Genomic DNA, 19077 nt, shown 5'->3' on the forward strand with positions numbered 1-19077 from the left:
GGCCCAAACAAAATACATCTGTGGCCTGGATCTGATTTAGGGCCACTGGACTGAACTGCCACCTCGGCTCCTCAACCCTAGGTTCCTTTTCTTCAAGATGAGGGTAAATAAAAGTGCCTGGTGTGGGAAGGATTCGACAGATAGGCCCATCACACTTCACACTGTGAAATCCACAGAAGTGCTTGACAAGAGTGACTTAACTCAGCCAAGCTAGAAGGGCCTCGAGGAACACCCACCCCAACCTTCTCATTCTACGGAGAGGAAATGTCAGAGAGGGCCTGTGGCTGACCCAAGGTCTGCAAATGAGCCCATGGCAAGAGGGGGGCTGGACCCAGGTCCCGGGACAGTCACCTAAGCTGCACAGGCCCGAGCAGCCCCTCCTAGTTACAGACTCAGTTTACCTCAGATGCCTCGGTACCTGCCCCTCACAAGTGCTGGTCTTGCCAAGAGCTGCGGGCAGCTCCCCCAAGGCCACATCTTTGCCTCACTACCAGAACTCAGCCTCACGCCAGACAGGTGACAAGCCTTACCTGCTGTAACCTGACCGATGATGAAACTCAGCAGTGATGCTCCTCCTCCCCCCTCCCCCTGCATCCCAGCATTCCTCAGGCTGGCCCTATGCCAGGCTCAGTCCTCTGACCTATCCCAACCCAGTACAGCAGGGGGTTGGGGGGTAAAGGAAGACTGGGCATGAAAGAGATGGAGGTGACATCAACAAGCAGAGAGGACAGACAGGGGACAATGAGGCCTGAAGAAAATGAGGCAGGCCAGCAGGCCAGGAAGTGTGCTTGGGGCCAGATGGCTTGGTACAGCTGGAGGAGAGAGAGTGATTGGAGGGTAGGGGGCTGGGAGAGAGGGCCAGAAAGGATGGTGTGGCTGCTCCTGGGACAAAGGTCCCCAGGCTGAGGGGGCTCTGGACGAGCTCCCTGCTAGGTTTCTGCCACACAAAGGTGCTAATTAGGCAGAGGGAAGCCCGTCCTGCCAGGCATAACCAGCCTCTTTCCAGAGCCACAGAGCTTGTTCCTGGGGTGAAGGAGTCTGCCAAGGTTGCATCCTGTCCCCAGGCCCCTGGGGGTATCCTGTTCGAACCTGCTCTTACCGGAACAATTTTCACCCTTGGTGTCTCAGAGTAACGGCCCTGGAACATCTCTTGGCCCTTCCACAGCATACATTAGAGCCTGCCAATTAACTCTAGCTGAGGGGCAGACCTAAACCTCCAAGGGGCAACCAGGAAAGTAGAGGAGGAGTCTGGGCTCCGAATCCCCCCCACCACGGAGGCTTCTCAGGGTGTAGAACATGGAGGAAAACCAACCCCTCATGTGACAGCAAGGCCCAGAACAGGGAGCGACGTGCCAAGGTCACAGTATCAGTCGATGCAGACAGACACCTGGCTCTGGAGGCACCAGCTGGCAGGCCTGTGATGACAGGACACCACCGCCGCCCCAGGCCCCCGCCTGGGCATCCCACGCTCTCACCCAAAAACACCTCCAGAGCACAGCCAACACTGCTGCAGCACCTCACCGCCCCGTCCCCCTTCTCACACTTCTCACAGAAGCCCAGGGTCACACACACCTTCTAGCACAGGTCTCTCTCGCACGCTGATGGCTCCAATCTCGAGCGGCAGCAGAGAAGTGGGTAGGACGGTAGGACGTGTCAGCAGCCACCTGCGGGGAGTTCTCAAGTTAAATATCCCATGGGGCTGGGGTGGGCAGGGGGGAAGGAGGAAGAGGGATGATGGAAGAGGGAAAGGCTGAGACCACCAGCAGAAAGCACACACAAACATCACGTGGCTGAGAGAGAGGGCTTCACCACAGTGCTCTGGAGAAACCAGAGAGAGATTTGGAGACTCCAACAGGTTTCATAGGGCTCACAATCAGGCTTCCCCTCCAGGAAGGAACACAGACTCTGGAATCTCCCAGATTGGAGTTTAAATGCTTCTCTGGGGCATCCCACCGTATGACCTCAGGGGGCAGCTAATGACCCCCTCTGAGTCTGGTTTCCTCATCTTATAAAGGAGTACCTGAGGCATAAAGGGAACGCAATGACTGGTGGTTATTCACATCACTGGGGCTTTCTGCACTAAACCGCCTTCACCCCTTTATGAGCATCCTGAGGGCAAAGGGCATAGGCACTTGTCCAGTTAGGGGTCAGAGGATGAACTGTGAGAACATTCATCTGTGACTGACTTTCTAAATAACATCTGACCTACCTTTCCTGTAGGTGTTGCAAGCCAAGGGGCATGGGTGTGCTCACAGTATCACAAGGAGGGTGCTCAGCATCATGGTCACCCCCCTCCAGACCATGGCCCACGGTTCCTGAGGGCAGGATGACAGTCCCCTGAGCCCTTGGCCCTGTGGCCTCCAGCTCTCCCATATCATCCACCAAAGTCCTGTCTTTATAACCTGTTTGTCTTACTTGATAGATGGTGCCTGGTGCCTCTTCCCCTCTCTAGAGGACAGAGAGAAGTAGAGGGAGGGGTAAATGTCTTTCCACAGGTTATGGATGAGGAGATGGAGGGCAGGGACGTGAAACTGTCTGGGGTTCCTGAGCACTCAGCCTGAGGCTGGTTCTCATTCGGAGGCTGGGAGCTGTGGAGACACTGGTCTGGAGTGGGAGGGAGGGAGCAGGAAGAAATCTGAGGGCGAGTGCCACAGGGATGAGCTCACACCAAAGTTTTCCCATATTTGTCAATAAATATACACTAGATAACTTTGTTCCATTAAGAAAAAAGGGGGATCAGATAATCCAATAGGAAAGATAGAAATCATCCTTACCATCTTCCTCACCACCGCTAACAGCTGCACAGCTTCCCGTGGGCCAGGCAGGTTCTAGATGCTTCACACATATTAACTCACTTAATATATTGTCACAATGACCTTATGAAACAGATCCTTCACTATCTCCATTTCACATGTGAGAAAGGGTCTTAAAGAACTTGCCCAGGGCTATTGCAGGGAGCAGCCGGGCTGAGATCTGAACCAGGAGATCAGATTCCCTACGCTGCCTCTCACCTCCAGGTCTCCCCTCACCTCCTAAGCCCCCCAGGTGACAGCTTGGAGGCAAGCTCTCAGGCCCCAAGGTTCCAGTACCTGCAGCAACTGCCTCCCAAAGTGCTCCTTCAACTGGGGGATCTGGACTCAGATCTGCCAGATGGACTCCACACAGATGTTTCTTCTGGTCCCTGGCCTCGGCCTTCTGCCTTCACCTCTAGGCAGAGGAAGTAAGGAGGCAGGGGCCAGAATTTACCATGATCTTCTGTTCCTGCTGACTCAGAATCCCAGAACAGATGGACAGGGGAATTTCTGAATGAGTAACTAACCACAGAAGAATAAAGTTATGTAAATCAGCCTACAGCACAGGAGAAAACTAGGCATGGGCTTTTGAAAATTCAGGCAAAGGAAGTGGGAAAGGCTCAAAATGTGTGTTCTGTCACTGTCTGTCTCGGGGCAGAGCCAGGCCTGTTGTGGGTTTCTAGACTACTCCTGATTACAAAGCTAGAGGTTTTTACCCACGGGCAGCAGCAGAGGAACTGCTAAACACATTTGTATTTCTCCCACCAAAAGAAGAGGGAGGCCCTAGGACACAAAAATCAGACAGACAAATGATGGAGCTCTGAGTCCTCTCCCTTCCTCGTGTTGTTTTTGCTAAAGTGCTTTTATTAACAGGCTGCTTGTCACCATTTCCCTCCAGCAGCTTCTAAAACTGAGCCCAAGAAATGTATCAACAGCTCTGCCCCAGCAGGACAGGAGGTAATGGTGGGGAACACTCAAACTCTCCATTACAAACCTTTTCAGCAGAGGGGGCTACCCCTGCAACACCCAGGAGGGAGCTAGATGATCAGGGCAGTCTGTGCTGCCCTGCTTAGACTGAGCTTGGAGAGCAAGAGGGAGAGAATGGGGCAGCCCCGGTGGCCCAGCGGTTTGGCGCAGCCTTCAGCCGGGGTGTGATCCTGGAGACCAGGGATTGAGTCCCAAGTCAGGCTCCTGCATGGAGCCTGCTTCTCTCCCTCTCCATCTCCCTCTGCCTGTGTGTGTCTCTCTCTGTCATGAATAAATATATAAAATCTTTTTTTTTCTTTAAAAAAAGAGGGGGAGAATGGATAAGCTTTAGCTGGAATTTTATTTTTTCCATAATCTTGAATGAAGTTATCTTTCCTTCTTGAGCACTTTCTTCCATAAAACCGTCCTGCTGGTAAAGGTGAAGATTTGTCACCGTCGTAGGCTTACAACTCATTCTGGCACTTGGTCTGCATTCATTTCCAATGGGGAAGGCTCAGGCTGGGTCCAGGAAGCCACAAACAACAAGCTGGAGTGCATCCAAAGGCAGCCACTGGGGCAGCAGGGTCTCCAAATGAAGTTATCTGAGAGACAGCTGGTGGAGCTGGAGAAGAGATTGGGTGGTGGGGTGGGGGTGGGGGGGTGTCAAAGACTCCCAGGTTGTCATGTGGACAAGGAAGCAGGCTCTCTGTCTCAGCTGGCAGAGACAAGGCCAAAGGAGGGGCAGACCTGAAAACCAGGGCTGCCCAGCAATCAGAGCAATCCCAGCTCGTCACTGGGAACATCCAAGCAGAAGCTAGCTACTAGCTACTGGGCTGCAATCCAGTGCAAGCCATGCGTGAGAAGGGGAAGCCCTGAGGACCCCTCCTCCTCTGAGGATCTATCTCTCCTTTAAGACAGTTCCACACAGTGAGGAGTGGGGTGACCTCAGGAATACAGGGTCTGTTGACTGGTTTTGTACTATTCTCATGTATGCTCAGCACTTCACACATGACCTTGCCATAACCATGTAAAGGAACGTACTATGCCTGCCACACAGGAGGTGCCCATAAAAGATCTGCTGAATGAGAAGTGAATGTGTAAATGGATCCCTTTTACCAAGGACAAAACTGAGGCCTGCAGAGACTAAGTGCCTTGCCAATGTCAAGTATCTGGGCAGCAGCACAGTTGGGCTGTGCCCTGCATTCTGAGCCCCAGGGCCTGTGTCCTGATTCACTGCAGTGCTCGCTACGGCAGCTGCCTTCAGAGACCTGTTAGAGTCCATGGGCCATGACCAAATGCAACCAGCACATCACTAACTGGCAAGTTCTGCTTTCCAAATATCCTCCAAGAAGCAGGCATTGCTCTTATACAAGAAAATAACAAAATCTATCCAGATGTCCAGATCAGCCCACCATCCCACAACCAAAGCTGTGGCCACTGAAGAACCAAGTGGCCAATCAAAAAGACAAGCAGTAGAAGAGTCAGTCAAAAGATTAAAATGAAATAGTCGTCTGTGAAGCTGTGGGGAAACTGGAACCCTTACACACTGCTGGTTGGGGTGGAAGATAGTACAGCTGCTTTGGAGAATAGTCTGGTAGCTCCTTAAGAGGCTCAACACACAGTTACCATACCACCCAGCAATTCCCCTTCTAGGTATTTGTCCAAGAGAAATAAAGACACACGTTCACAGAAAAAATTGGGCATGGAAGCACCTGAGTGGCTCAGTCAGTTAAGCATCTGCCTTCGGCTCAGATCATGATCCCAGAGTCCTGGGATAAAGCCCTGTGTCAGGCTCCCTGTTCAGTGGGGAATCTGCTTCTCCCTCTCCCTTTGCCCCTCCCCTTGCTTCTGCTTTGTCTCTCAAATAAAATCTTTTTTTAAAAAAATTGTGCATGGACGTTCAGAGCAGCATTGGCCATAACAATCTAAAGGTGGAAACAACTCAAATGCCTATCAACTGAGGAATGAATATGGACAAAATGTGGTATGTCCATGCAATGCACTATTGTTTGGACTTAAAAGGATATTCTTTTTTTTTTTTTTTTTTTAAGATTTTATTCATAGGGAAAGGGAGAAGCAGACTCCCTGCTGAGCCAAGAATCCTGGGATCATTACTCAAGCTAAAGGCTAACATTTAACCAACTGAGCTACCCAGGTACCCCTTAAAAGGAAATTCTAACACAGGCTACAATGAGGGTGAACCTTGAGAATATCATGCCAAGGTCAAAACCATAGGTAAAAGACCACCTATAATATGATTTCATTTATATGAAATGTCCAGACTAGGCCAATCCATATAGGCAAAAAGTATGTTCGTAGGGTCGTTTGGGGGGATGGGCATGACTGTCAATGGGCAGAGGTTTCTTTGACAGGGGATGAAATGTTCTCAAATTGATAGTAAGGAGAGTCACGCAGCTGAGAGTATGCTAAAAACCAGTGAATTGTTCACTTTAAATGGGTGGATTTTATGGTATGTAAATTATACCTTAACAAAGCGGTTTTTAAAAGAAGAATTAGTTGGCTATCTTCTTCAATTTTAACAGATCACAGAGAGTCTGATAAGGGATAGAGATTAAGGAGTAAATCAAGGGAAGGCAGCAGCTCATGAACTCATTGCCTCTTACCATGTCCAAGATGCTGTTTATTTGTTCAACAAATACTTATGAGAACCTACTGTAAGTCATGCACTATGCTACATCAGAGGTCAATAAATGACAGGCTGCTGGCCAAATCCAGCCCACTGCCTATACAGCCTGCAAACTAAAAGTGGTTTTTCCATTTTTATGAGGTTGGAAAAAATCAAAAGCAGAATAATATTTCACGACATGTAGAAATTATATGAAATTCCAATTTTGCTGTCCATAAATAAATTTTATTGGAACCCAGCCACACTCATTCACGTACACATTGTCGATGGCCATTTCCATGCTGCAAGGGCAGAACCGAGTAGCTACAACAGAGACTGGACAGTGGGCAAAGCCTAAAATATTTATAATCATGTCCCTTATAGGCAAAATGTCCCAACTCCTATGCTAGAGCCTGCAGATACAGTAGAGGAAGAGGGATGAGCCACAGCAGCCCAGGACTCTGTCTCCTGGAGTTTATGGTCCAAGGAGAAAGACATTCAAGTCTGAAGACCACACGGGTGAATGTACAGTTATAAATGGAGAGAAAGGTTCTGAAGGAAAGAACCCACAGACCAATGAGCGCACAAAACAAGGGCACTGACCCTGGCCAGGGATCAGAGAAGGCCTTGTGGGCAGACTTAACTGACACCTGAAGGAACATATGGGAGTCACATGTGCAAAGGCCCTGGGGAAAGGGAACATGTGTGCAGTCTGGAGAAGAGCTCGAAGGCCACCAGGCCTGCAGTACAGAGTAGAAGGCATGTCTTTAGGGGTCAGCGATGCTCCCAAGTCTATGCTCCCCTGGACACTGTGGGAAGGGGGCTGAGAGCTACTTAAGAGTGGCAACTGGGTACAATCCCTGTGCTCGATGATCTAAGTAGACACAGGTGGGAGTCCTCATCAACAGAAAAAAATATTTCTTGATCATCTAACAAAGTACCCCTCACTTTCTTTATCCAGCACCATATAGGACACCACACAGGAAAAAGAGGCAATCTGAGACTTCAAAGGAGGACACATGTAGTTGAAGAAACAAGCCCCAAGTCCTTGGCTTGGCTCCTCATCGTTGTGCTCACAGGATGCCCAGAATGTGCTTCCCCAGAGACCACAGAGGACTGCTCTCTTGATTCCCTAAGGTCCCTAGATCCCTGGATGAGAGGCTCTTTCTGCCACCTTACTCAAAACAACTCTGCCCTGCTGCCCTCCCACAGGCTCCATGTCCTCCCTAGGCCCTAGGCCTGAGCCTGCTTTGTTTGCACCACCACACTCGACTCTGCCTGTAATACAAGTATCTGTTCATTGAGCCACCCTGCCGAGAGAAGGCAAGCTTTATGAGGACAGGAACTTTGTTTTTCCCCTACTCTGTTCCCAATACCAAGACCTGACATGGAGTCAGCTCTCTAATTAATATTTATGGAATAAGTGCAAACACAAACACTTAAACACTAAAGGGTAAATGCCCTTGACCAGTGACCTTTGGCAAGTTACTTCTTTATGGCTCCATCTCCATATTAGAAAAATAAAAATAAGGGGTGCCTGGGTGGTTCAATCAGTTAAGCATCTGCCTTCAGCTCAGGTCATGATATGATCTCAGGGTCCTGGGATGGAGCCCCATGTCAGGCTCCCTGCTCAGTGGGAAGTCTGCTTCCCCTCTGCTTCTCCCTCCCTCTCCACTCATGTTCTCTCTCTCTCTCTCTCTAATAAATAAAACCTTAGGGAAAAAAAAGAAAAAGAACATAAATACCTACTCTGTAAGTAAGTAAGGTAATGCATAAATGTTGATCACGACTTGTCATCATCACCCTGCGTCACGGGTCTATTTTGTGTCACATGTTCACAGAGGCATTTTAAATATGTATCCCATTTCATTCTCATGTAAACTCCCATGAGATAGATTTCATTACCAATTCCCTTTGGGAAGAGGGGGAAATTGAAGCTCAGGGATACCAGGTAAACTGTCCAAGGTCACACGGTGAGTAAGCAACAGAATTAACATTCACACTGGCACCATCCGGCTTCAAGGTCTGTGCTCTTTCCTTTCTGCCCAGCTGCAAACTCAAACAGCCAAAGGCTGCTGTGGACAGGGAGTCAGGCTTATCCTGGAGCATGAGGACTGTTCATGAAGGAGGTGAGCTCAGATTCTGTTCTGAAGGACTGAAGGGATTCAGATGAGCACAAGGGCAGACAAAGGCATTCTATGTCCAAAAAAAAAAAAAAAAAAAAAAAAAGGAGGTGGGAGCAGTTCTTTCCCATTAGAGACCTATGCTGTCACAATACGAGCAAGAGAGGACAGTGGTAGAATCACAGGACTAGCACTTGGGAACCTTGGATGCGTCCTGTCTAGCCACTGGCTTTATAGAGCAAGATACCAAGGTCCAAGGAGGTAGAGTCCTTGAAAGGCTGCAAAAGCCACAGATTGTACCCCTACCCCTATGCACTCAGGATCATCTTCTAAACGAGATGCATTCTTATTCTTCTTCATTTAATTACTTTTCAAAAACTATAGGAGTAATGCATGCTCGCCGCAGCCAGAGAAAATAAACCAAGATGAGGGAAAAGCCCACCGTGTCCCACCACTAGCCATAAACTCTGTTAAACAGTTTTATATTTAACAGGTGTGGAGTTACATCAAGCGGCTGGCATTATCAGAACAGTTCAGACCGGGGTAAATTGTAGTTTTGTTTCTGTTTTTATGTCCAAGTCTCTTTGCAATTTGTTTATTTGTTCCCTCACTCATTCGGCCAGTGACTACCGAGCTCTCATGTGTAACGCACACAGCTCCAGGTACCAGGGACTCTGCCAGGAGCAGATATAATAAAATGGTCCATCATTCCTTTCCCACAAACGCTGAAGAAACACACCTACCAGTGTGTGAAAAACAACATCTAAGGGCAACTAACCATATCAACTCTGCTGTGGCTTAACCTCTCAAGAAGAATTCGTGTGCTTACCTGTGCTGCCCCCCGAACTTCACTAAAACAAGAATGAAGAGACTTTTGAAGGCATAAACCCACAATCTCAAAGACAGCAGAAGGAGAGATGATAGCCATAGCCACACAATTAGAGAGACTGGAGGGCACAAGGACAAATGCTAATTCACTTAGGAAACTTGGGTGCACTGAATCCTAAAGCACTGGCATCCCAGGAGGCATGGGGACCAACAGCACCACGGAGGCCTGATTATAAGTGTGCCTGAGAAAGAGTCCCAAGCCCCTAACCTCCTCCCCCACTTCTCTCAGGCAGGCCAGTGTCCCACCCCATCCCAGGGGTTTATTCTTTGGAGAGGACAAAGTGGAAGATGTGCGGACTGGGGAAGCAACAGAGGGAAATGCTGAGCACCACGCTGGAAACAGCTAAGTTGACATACAGAAGACTGAAATCCCTGCCCTCTCCCCCATTAGGCTCCTGAGCACAGGGGGTCAGACTTAGACTTTCCAGGCAGACTAACAGAAGAGTCTCCTCTAGGAAATCTGGATAGCTCAAGAGAAATCCCTAAGATACTTAACAGGTTCTAAGTGAAACAGGCCTGCCAGGTCACCCTACATGAGGCCCAGAATCCACAAGAGCCCCCCACATAAAAACACACAGACCGTAATGCCCCACACAGATATATGCAGCCCACCAAGGATCACTGGACCTCTGGAGAAAGCCGGTCCCAGGGAAGACAAAGGAAGAGCGCACACGCGCATGCACACACGCACGCGTGTGACACACACACACACACACACACACACACACACAACCTTCCAGGCAATGGTAAGGAAAAATCCTTCCCTTTAAAATATAACTATCATGATTAGCATCAGAGAAATGAGAGGTGATACTGCATCCATGAAACCAAAACAGGCTGCTATTTTTAAGAAAAGATGTATCTAGAAAACAGAACTCTTACAAATGAAAAATATGCTAATTAACATGAAAACCCAATACAAGCCCAGATGATAAAGCTGAAGAAATCTGCCAGAAAGGGGTGAGAAGAGGAGAGAGGAAGAGAATAAATCACAGGACCAATCTGGGAGATTCAGTGTCCAAATTCTAGGAGCTCCAGAGGAAAGAAGAAAGAAAACAGCAGAAGGAAATCATCAATGAAGTAATTCCAGAAAGTTTCCCAGAACTGAACTATGTGTTTCAAGACAGAGAGGTCCCCGAGTGCCCTGGATGGACATGTACCTATAATAAAGCTATGTCGCTTGTGAAGTTCCATAGCTCCAAAGACTTTCACACAGGACACTGGCAACTCCAGAGAGAAAAATCCTTTGTTATCCACAAAGGATCAAAATGGGAATGGCATTGGGGCACCTGGGTGGTTCAGCTGATTGAGCAACCAACTCTTGGTTTCCCCTCAGGTCATGATCTCAGGGTGGTGAGATCAAGCTCTGTGTTGGGCTCTGCACTCACAGTCTGCTTGAGATTCTCTCTCTCTCTCTGAGTCTTCTCCTCCCCTGCTCACATGTACACATGCTATCTCTCTTTCTAAAATAAATAAAATATTTATTTAAAAATTGGGAATGGGGATGCCTGGGTGGCTTAGTGGTTGAGCATCTGCCTTCGGCTCATGGCCTGATCCCAGGGTCCAGAGATTGAGTCCCACATCAGGCTCCCTGCACGGAGCCTGCTTCTCCCTCTACCTACATCTCTGCCTCTCTCTCTCTCTCTCTCTCTCTGTCTATGAATAAATAAAATCTTTTTTAAAAAATGGGAATGGCATTAGACTTCTGGACAGTAATCCTGGAACTGAAAAGAAAATTAAGCAATATTCTGAACACACACACAAAAAAATCCCAAACCAAATGGCAATAGGGTGTGAGTACAGAATGAAGGCCTTTTCAGATCTGTAAGGCCAACATTTACAGAGCACCTTTCAGGTGACCCATTGCATTTCCTGTATAAAGGGCAAATTTCTCACTGCCTATCCCATGAGGCTCTAAGCTAGAGACTCCTCTGGAAAGCTTCAGCACAAGTGGTTACATAGGAAAGGGGGAAGCAAAGGACACTTAGCGGAAGCCCGGGACAATGATAATGGATCCTTAAGACAAGACTAAGTTAAGGAGGATGTACAGCACAGTGCTGTTCCAGGCAGCAGGAATGCATGCAAAGCCTTGGGGCCCTGTCACCAACCATCAATTTGCTGAGCACCAACAATGGTCCTAGCCAACAGGGGAGACTCAAGTCAGGAACAAATGAATCCACACCCAAATAGCATTAGTGGTATTACCAGGTATTTGGGTTTGTTTTAATCCTCTTTTCTGGAACAAAGTGATATACAAATTAATAAAATATAACCAATCTAAGCATGAAGAATAAGGACACGGAGGCAGGAGGCTGGCTCTGAGTATGATCAAAGAATCCCTGGAGCATCCAGTAGCCTGACAGGGCACAGAACACCATGAAGCCAGTGCCATGACAGGAACGGGAAGCCAGACCTAACAACATGCAGGCAAAGGCCCTGGATGAAGGGTACTCGGCATCTAGGTCCCAGGCGGGGGCAGGAAGGGTCTCTATACTTGGGCCGTCTCTCCTCACCCCCACCTTAGACTGGCAGAGCTTTTAGGCTCAGAAAGATCCCGGGGCCAGGTGACTAGAAAGATGGCCAGAGTCAACCAACTGGTCAGCCAAACCAGCTGGGAAGGCAAGTCAAATTTCCAGGCCACCTCCCACCTTTTACAGGCTTGCCTGGCCTCCCAGGGTCTTCATACAGGTTCTTACTTGCTGGATGGAGAGGGCAGGAGGACCCCCACCAGAGCCCAGTAATCTCTGTCCCACCCCTCCCTCACTCTGACTCAAACAGATAAGGGCAGCTTTCTAGATAGAGCCCCCACACTTGGAGCCCCCCACACACAGGAGGTGGCAGGAGGCGGCTGCTGGCTCGAGTCTCATTGGATTCCCACAGCCCCGTGACGATGTCATGTTCCACAGCGATGGCATGTCAGCCGCAGTGAGATTTCTGAAATAGAAACAAAGTCAGGGGCCTGTTTGCTTTGCATCTGTGGCTGGTAACCCGCTGGGATCTGAGCAGCCAAGAAGGAGCCATTCCTTCCCAAAATGGCCCTTTTCTACCCTGCAGAACAATGCGCCCTCCTCCCAGGGGCCCACAGAGGTCTGGCGCTGCGGGTGGTATGTATCCAAGGTTGTGGGGAGCGCATCCAGCTCCAGCACAGGCTGACACGGTGCTGCCTCCTCCAATGCTTTCCCTCTTTTTTTTTTTTTTTTTAATTTTTTAAATTTATTTATGATAGGCACACAGTGAGAGAGAGAGAGGCAGAGACACAGGCAGAGGGAGAAGCAGGCTCCATGCACCGGGAGCCGGACGTGGGATTCGATCCCGGGTCTCCAGGATCGCGCCCTGGGCCAAAGGCAGGCGCCAAACCGCTGCGCCACCCAGGGATCCCTGCTTTCCCTCTTTTTAAGAATCTCCTTCAATTGGCACCGCCAGGGCCACATTGGCACTAGGTAAGAGCAAGAGTCCCAGCTCAGCCCCACCTCCCACAGACTCAGACACCAGAGCACATGGTGGTGCAACCCCTAAGCCCCAGTTTCTCACCTCAGCTCAGCTCTTTCCTCCCTGCCCCACTTCAGGCAAGCTGCACCCAAGCCTGGGCCCGGATCTCTGGCTTCCCTCCCTCACTCCACCCCAGTCTCACTCCCTGACCCCAACTTTCCACCCTGCAGCACATTTTTTGTTTTTATTAAGTAAACTCAACCCCCAACATGGGGCTCGAACTCACATGCCCAAGATCAAGAGTCCCATGCGCTATGTATGGACTGAGCCAGCCAGGCGCCCTAGCCCTTTAAAAAAAAAAAAAAAAAAAGGAAAAATCTTCCCACTTCCTTAGGGAGCAATAAATAAGAGGATTATGGAAGTGACATTTTGAAAGAGATCTAAACTACTTGGAAGAAAAGGGAGAGATAAAACACAGGGTACTCTGGCCCAGACTTCACTCAGAAGGAGAGGGAGACTGTCTCCAGGAAGAGGAAGACTATCTGCAGCGGCCTCCTGCCTACCTGCCTCCGGGCACTGAGCTTCCTCCCTCCCCCCTACCCTGGTGATCAGTAGCAAAAAATCCAGGTCTCTAAGTACAGGGTGTGTCTAATATGCCATACACAAAGACACATGGGCCTCTTGGGCCCTGATAGACTACAGACAGGCACAAATTCCACTCCCCAGGCTGCCTTCCCTCATCTGGAAGCAATTCACCCCGGCCTCCACCCAGCAAGAGCTGAAGGAGAGAGCCTGCCCCCACCCCTCCTCGGGGGGCCACTAAACACCTGAGAGGAACCGAAGAACAGGCACAGGGTCAGCCTGACTACCAAACCCAGACATTTGTTCACTGCCATCCTAAACAATCCATCCTTTTGCCACTGAAAACTAGACAATGGTCAAGTACACAAACTTTGGAATCAAATGGTCCTAAACTGACAGCCAGCTCTACCAGCTGAGTCTGAGTTTCCTCCCAAGGAAAATTGAAATAGAGTTGTCGGGAAGACAGAATGCCACCGTGCCTGGCACTCAAATAAGCACTTGTTATTACTGTTACTGCTGCTACTGCATACTCTCAGTCAGTTCTCTACATAACAGCCAGTGAGCCTTTTGAAATATAAGGCAGGTCTGTCTCTCCTTGACCAAACTCCCCCATTGGCTCCCACCTCGGCACCGTACAAGCCAAAGTCCTCAAAAAGCCTTTCAAGGCCCTATGTGATCTGAGTACCATGACCTTTCCCTTGCTCACTTTGCTCTGACTGAACAAGCCTCACACACTCCTACCTCAGGGCCTTTACACATCCTATTCCCTCTGCTATGGGATGAACCTCCCCCAGGCATCTTCAGGATGGGCCATCACCTTCTTCCATCACTGCTAAAATTCACCTCCTCGAGGCCTAAGTACACTGTTTAAGCCATAATCCCTGACCTGCCCTATTTGACCACCTTCTCTATTTCATTCTTCTCCATAGCATTTGTCACCACTCAAGATAATACAGAGCTTAAATTATTTGTGTATCGTCTATTTCCCCTACCAAAATATAAGCTCTTGAGGACAGGGATTTTACTTCACTTCTGTATCCATCCCCAGGGCCAGAAAAAGGAGCCCCTCAAACATTCATGGGATGAAAGAGTTTCAGAACACTCAAGGCGAGCTAAGCCAAGGCCAGGATCAGAATCACAGGTCCTCAGCCCCCACTTAGAAGCTGGAAGACCTCTGAGGTTCAGTGGCCTCCCCTAAAAAAAAAAAAAAAAAAAAAAAAAAAACACAGTCCTCATTCTAGCCACTCCTCAAGGTCATTGTGGGCAGTGGGCAGGGGGGAATGACCTCCTCGATATGATGGGCAGGGGATGATGCCTGGGAATATGCTTTGATACTTTCACAGTGGGGCACCCTACAGAAACAGAAGACCCCAAAACGTTCCTCCAGTGGCATCCCCCAGGCCAACTCTCAGTGCCAGGGCGGGGGCCCTGAGAGCTCAGAGGAGATGGGCACAGGGAGGGAGGCACATACACACAGTTCCTGCCTTGATGAACCGGCTAAGTCAGGCGTGAGGTATTCAGAGAGGTGGGCACAGCAGGTACTATTCTCCACCAAACCCCTGGTGCCCAGGACCTGCTTACAGATGACCAACAAATCCCATACTGATAACCACAGAGAGAACAGAAAGATCGCCACTATAAACACCCTGAATAAAGTATTTGTTGACCTAAGACCCTGTGCAGACAACAGCTACCATGCACAACACTGACAAAAATAGTGAATATATTTTTCTTATCTTCAAATCAAGGGTAAACAAGTTTAGGAAACCTTTTTCAGTGAGTGCATTTCAAGAATTAGGCCCAAATACTACCCATCATGACCAACCACACTCTGTCAATATTAGCTGTAATTATATCATTGTTTTTATTGTTGTGTTGGCAGCCCTCCAACGGAGCAAGCAGGCAGCTGGGAGACAAAACACTTCAGGTTCCCACCTAACAGTGAGGCGCCTGGGCACGCTCCTTCCCTGCTGCAGGTCTTCCTCACCCGTGAAATGGTACAGGATAGGCTGAGGGCAGCATGGGCCTGGCCACATAAACGCTGGGTCTCCTGCCTCTGGGATGCTTTCATTCGGTCGTCAAATGTCTACCAAGGGCCTACGTTGTGCCGGTTGCTGGCTCTATCCTGGATGTACCTAACAAACACGGAGAGCAATGCACCTTCTCTGCTGGGGCTCCCTTTCCAGTAGGGGTGCTGGCTGATGAGCCCAAATGCAGCGGGTTCCAGCCCTCCAGGGAGGTCAGTTTCCAGATGATACTCCCTTTGTTCCTAGGGAGGAAGGACTCTCCCTTTGCAAGAGGTGCCGTGCGTCTACTGAGGAAGAGGGTAAGCCCATACTCTCCAGGACTGTGAAAGCTGCTCTGGGAGCAGGAGCCTCAAACATTTGTCCTTCAAATGATCCCATCCCCCAGCTTCCTGGTGGAGCTGCTGTTCTTCCCATTTGCAGAGGAAGAGACAAGGCTCCTCCATGTCAAACTTGTCTGACCAAAGACCAGAGAACCCAAGTCCAAATTCAAGAGTGCTTCTCACATCCATGACCATGTATGGCTCAGTAAGCTGAAGGAAGAGCAGCAGCACACCAAGAGAGGCCCTCAGGAGCTCATGGCCACTTGGGATCAGGCCAGGGTTCTCAACTGCCAGGAAGATTCCTCATTTCAGGCCCACTTCCTGGAAAGTCCTTCCCCCAGAGCCTATCCAGCTGTGACTAACCCCACCCTCCACCCCAGGGCACAGCTGAGTGCTGCATAAACAATGAGGGGCCCAGGGAGGCACCACAGATTCCCTAGCACACCCCCCAAGATGTATGAGTTAGCTGATAGAGGCTCCTTCCTCGGAGTGGTAGGGCAACAGCTTCAGGGAAGCAGGAGATGGGGCCCTTGGCCTCTGGGCTCTTCTGAATCACTCACACACACACACACACACACACACACACACACACACTCCTCCAGCCACTGAGCTGCAGACCTATCCTTCCTTCTTGGGCTGAAATCTTATTTGGAGCTCCCTAAAGGCCACCTTAAAAATGAGAAAAGGCAGGTGCTTGAAAACTCTCTTGAGAAATCTGCCAATACCACTACTAAACGGGCCTCTATAGTGTGCCAGGTATCATCCTTGCCCCAGTGAGGTGACACCTCCCTGGGAGCTCTCTATCCAGGGAGGAGAGGAGGCCCCACACAGGAAGAGACACAGTCTCAGAGAGGCAAGTCAATGAACAGGTCAAGAGTGGCAGTGTCTGTTCACAGCGATACTCATGAGCCTTGAGAGTGGCTGCAGCAAGGCTGCCAGACTTCACTGGGTAGGCAGGTGGGAAAAGAGTGGGCTGACCAGAATCATCCACTGTCTCAAAGGCACTGTGTATCCACACACAGAAGACAATGGGACAAGGCACGGACATAAGGAACCAGCCCAGATCCATGGTGTGCCAGGCAGGCTGAAATCAAAATGATGGACATGAGCACAGACGCTGAGCAGCTGGTCTACAAGGCCACCAGAAGGAGTCCACTTTAGGCAAGGATGAAACAGTGGGAGGGGTTTTGCCAAACAGTATGAAAGGAGCATTCATTCAGGTGTGGGGGTATGGGGGGGACTGGGAGTTGCAAGGAGGGATGAGTCATGGGGTTCAAAGGGAGAAGATTTAGAATCATTGAGTAGAGAAGTATCTCAGAGATGATCTCACACAACATTGTATCTAACCTTACAATCCCAAACACAAACCCTCTGATTAATAAACATCAGTTTTTGCTTAAACCTCACAAGCGATGAAGAACTCACCACCTTCCAAGACAGCCCATTCGTCAGCTGGATAGCTCTAGAAAGTTCTTCCTAGAAATGGATCCAGATCTGATCTCCTGGAATCCCCTCACCCACGGGTCCTAGGTTTGGCCCTCTGAGGCCACAGGACATAGCATGTTTAAGTCCTCTTCTTCCACATTAATTTTGCACATGTTAGAAAGCGATGACTGTGTCCCCCTTAATACTCCATAAAAACAATTTCCAGACTAAATGAACATTCCCAAATCTTTCATCTGATTCTCATGTGGTGTAGTTTCCAGCATCTTAATCACCCTTCTGTGGATGAATTCAGATTTGCCAGTATCTCAACCAGAATTAACAAAACCCAATGCCGCAGATGTGGTATAAGCGCTACAAAACACAGAGAGAGTCTGAACTCCATACCTATTGTTCTTCTTAACAACTACATGGCATGGTTAGCTTCTAGCCTCTTTCATTTCTCATGCATCATTCAAACAAACAGGAGCTGCTTAGTAGATGGCAGGCACTGACTGCACTAGGCACAAGGGAAAAGCTGTATTTTCTTTGATAACAACAACAACAAAAATGCCATCTCATCTTTGTGTTCAGGGAGACAGCTTACTTAGAGACAACAAACAAGCCCAGACAAAATTATGAGCAAAAGAATACGCTGCTTTGGGGTTCTTGTAGGGCTGCTGACTAGAGACACCTTCCCTGGTGGGTACGGAAATGATGCCTGAGGCAAATCTTCCAATAATGCTGGCCTTCCATTTATCACCATGGTGAAGTAACAGGGACTAGCTCTACCCTCCCACTTTGAACAGAATGGAAGAACACCTTCAGATGCAGGACAACAGGCAGCACAGGACCATAATCCTTGAGAAGAGGGAAAGGAAAGAGTGAGTCCTGTGACTGCCCAGCTGACTGCCTGGAGGCGGCCTGCACACAGCTGCACAGGAAAAGGAATCCAAATGGAGCCCAGTGGTCTCAGCAAGCTGAGGAGACAGAAGTTAGAGTTCATGGGAGCTAGAATTTAAGGTGGAACAGTAGAGAGGAGGGGCTGCACAGAGAGGGTGCTCTAGAGATATGCAGAGGAGTCCCTTTGATTCTCTGGCTAATCCACACACATGTGGAGTGAAGCTCCACAAGACTGGGAAGAGAATCAATGGAAAGTCATAGGCTACATGATTTGTAGAGCACACACACTCCCCCCTTTGAGAGCGGAGAGACCTCACCATTCACAGGGCACTGGGCCGAGTCTTCAGAAGGGTAGTGCCTTAACAGTGAAGCTAAATTAGCCCTAGACTAAAGACTGCTCTGGATCCCCTAGCAGAGCGTAAAGGCAAGCCTCGAATATTAAACTGATCCCAAGCAATTTTAAATGCATGCCAGAATAAAATCCAATGCTATTTAAAGAAATATAACAAAATCCAGCAACATTAAATTCACAATGCCTGGCATCCAATTGAAAATTAGCAGGCATTCAAAGAAGCAGAAAAATATGATCCATAACCAGGAGAAAAATCAGTTAATAGACCTAAAAATGACAGAGATGACAAAACTAGTAGATAAGAACGGAAAAACAGAGACTTTAAGTGTGTTCCATCTGCTCAAGAATGTAGAGGGAAACATACACATGATGAGACGAGAAATGAATGATATAAAAACAACTCAAGGGATCCCTGGGTGGCGCAGCGGTTTGGCGCCTGCCTTTGGCCCAGGGCGCGATCCTGGAGACCCGGGATCAAATCCCATATCAGGCTCCCGATGCATGGAGCCTGCTTCTCCCTCCGCCTGTGTCTCTGCCTCTCTCTCTCTCTCTCTGTGACTATCATAAATAAATAAAAAAAATTAAAAAAAAAAAAACACTTCTCTTTAAAAAAAAATAAAATAAAAACAACTCAAATCTACCTTCCA

At 48.9% G+C, this 19077-nt stretch overlaps 1 protein-coding gene across 14 annotated transcripts in view; it reads right to left on the minus strand.

Moving 5' to 3' along the window:
• TSPAN9 (tetraspanin 9) overlaps positions 1 to 19077 on the minus strand; it is a 200086-nt gene that overhangs the window by 156323 nt on the left and 24686 nt on the right. For 6 of the 14 annotated variants that reach the window (XM_072766223.1, XM_072766227.1, XM_072766228.1 and 3 more), the window contains one exon: positions 1573 to 1664. The exons of 7 other annotated variants lie outside the window; for them this stretch is intronic. Coding sequence is in view for 1 of the 7 variants with exons in the window: in XM_072766221.1 (XP_072622322.1) it covers positions 1573 to 1664 (92 nt within the window). In the remaining 6 variants the exon portion in view is untranslated. Of the gene's footprint in view, positions 1 to 1572; positions 1665 to 3089; positions 3193 to 19077 lie in introns of those variants that run through there. One more of the 14 variants, XM_072766230.1, reaches the window with a different exon arrangement.

The sequence above is a fragment of the Vulpes vulpes genome, chromosome 8 (genome assembly GCF_048418805.1).
Source record: "Vulpes vulpes isolate BD-2025 chromosome 8, VulVul3, whole genome shotgun sequence".
NCBI lineage: Eukaryota > Metazoa > Chordata > Mammalia > Carnivora > Canidae > Vulpes > Vulpes vulpes.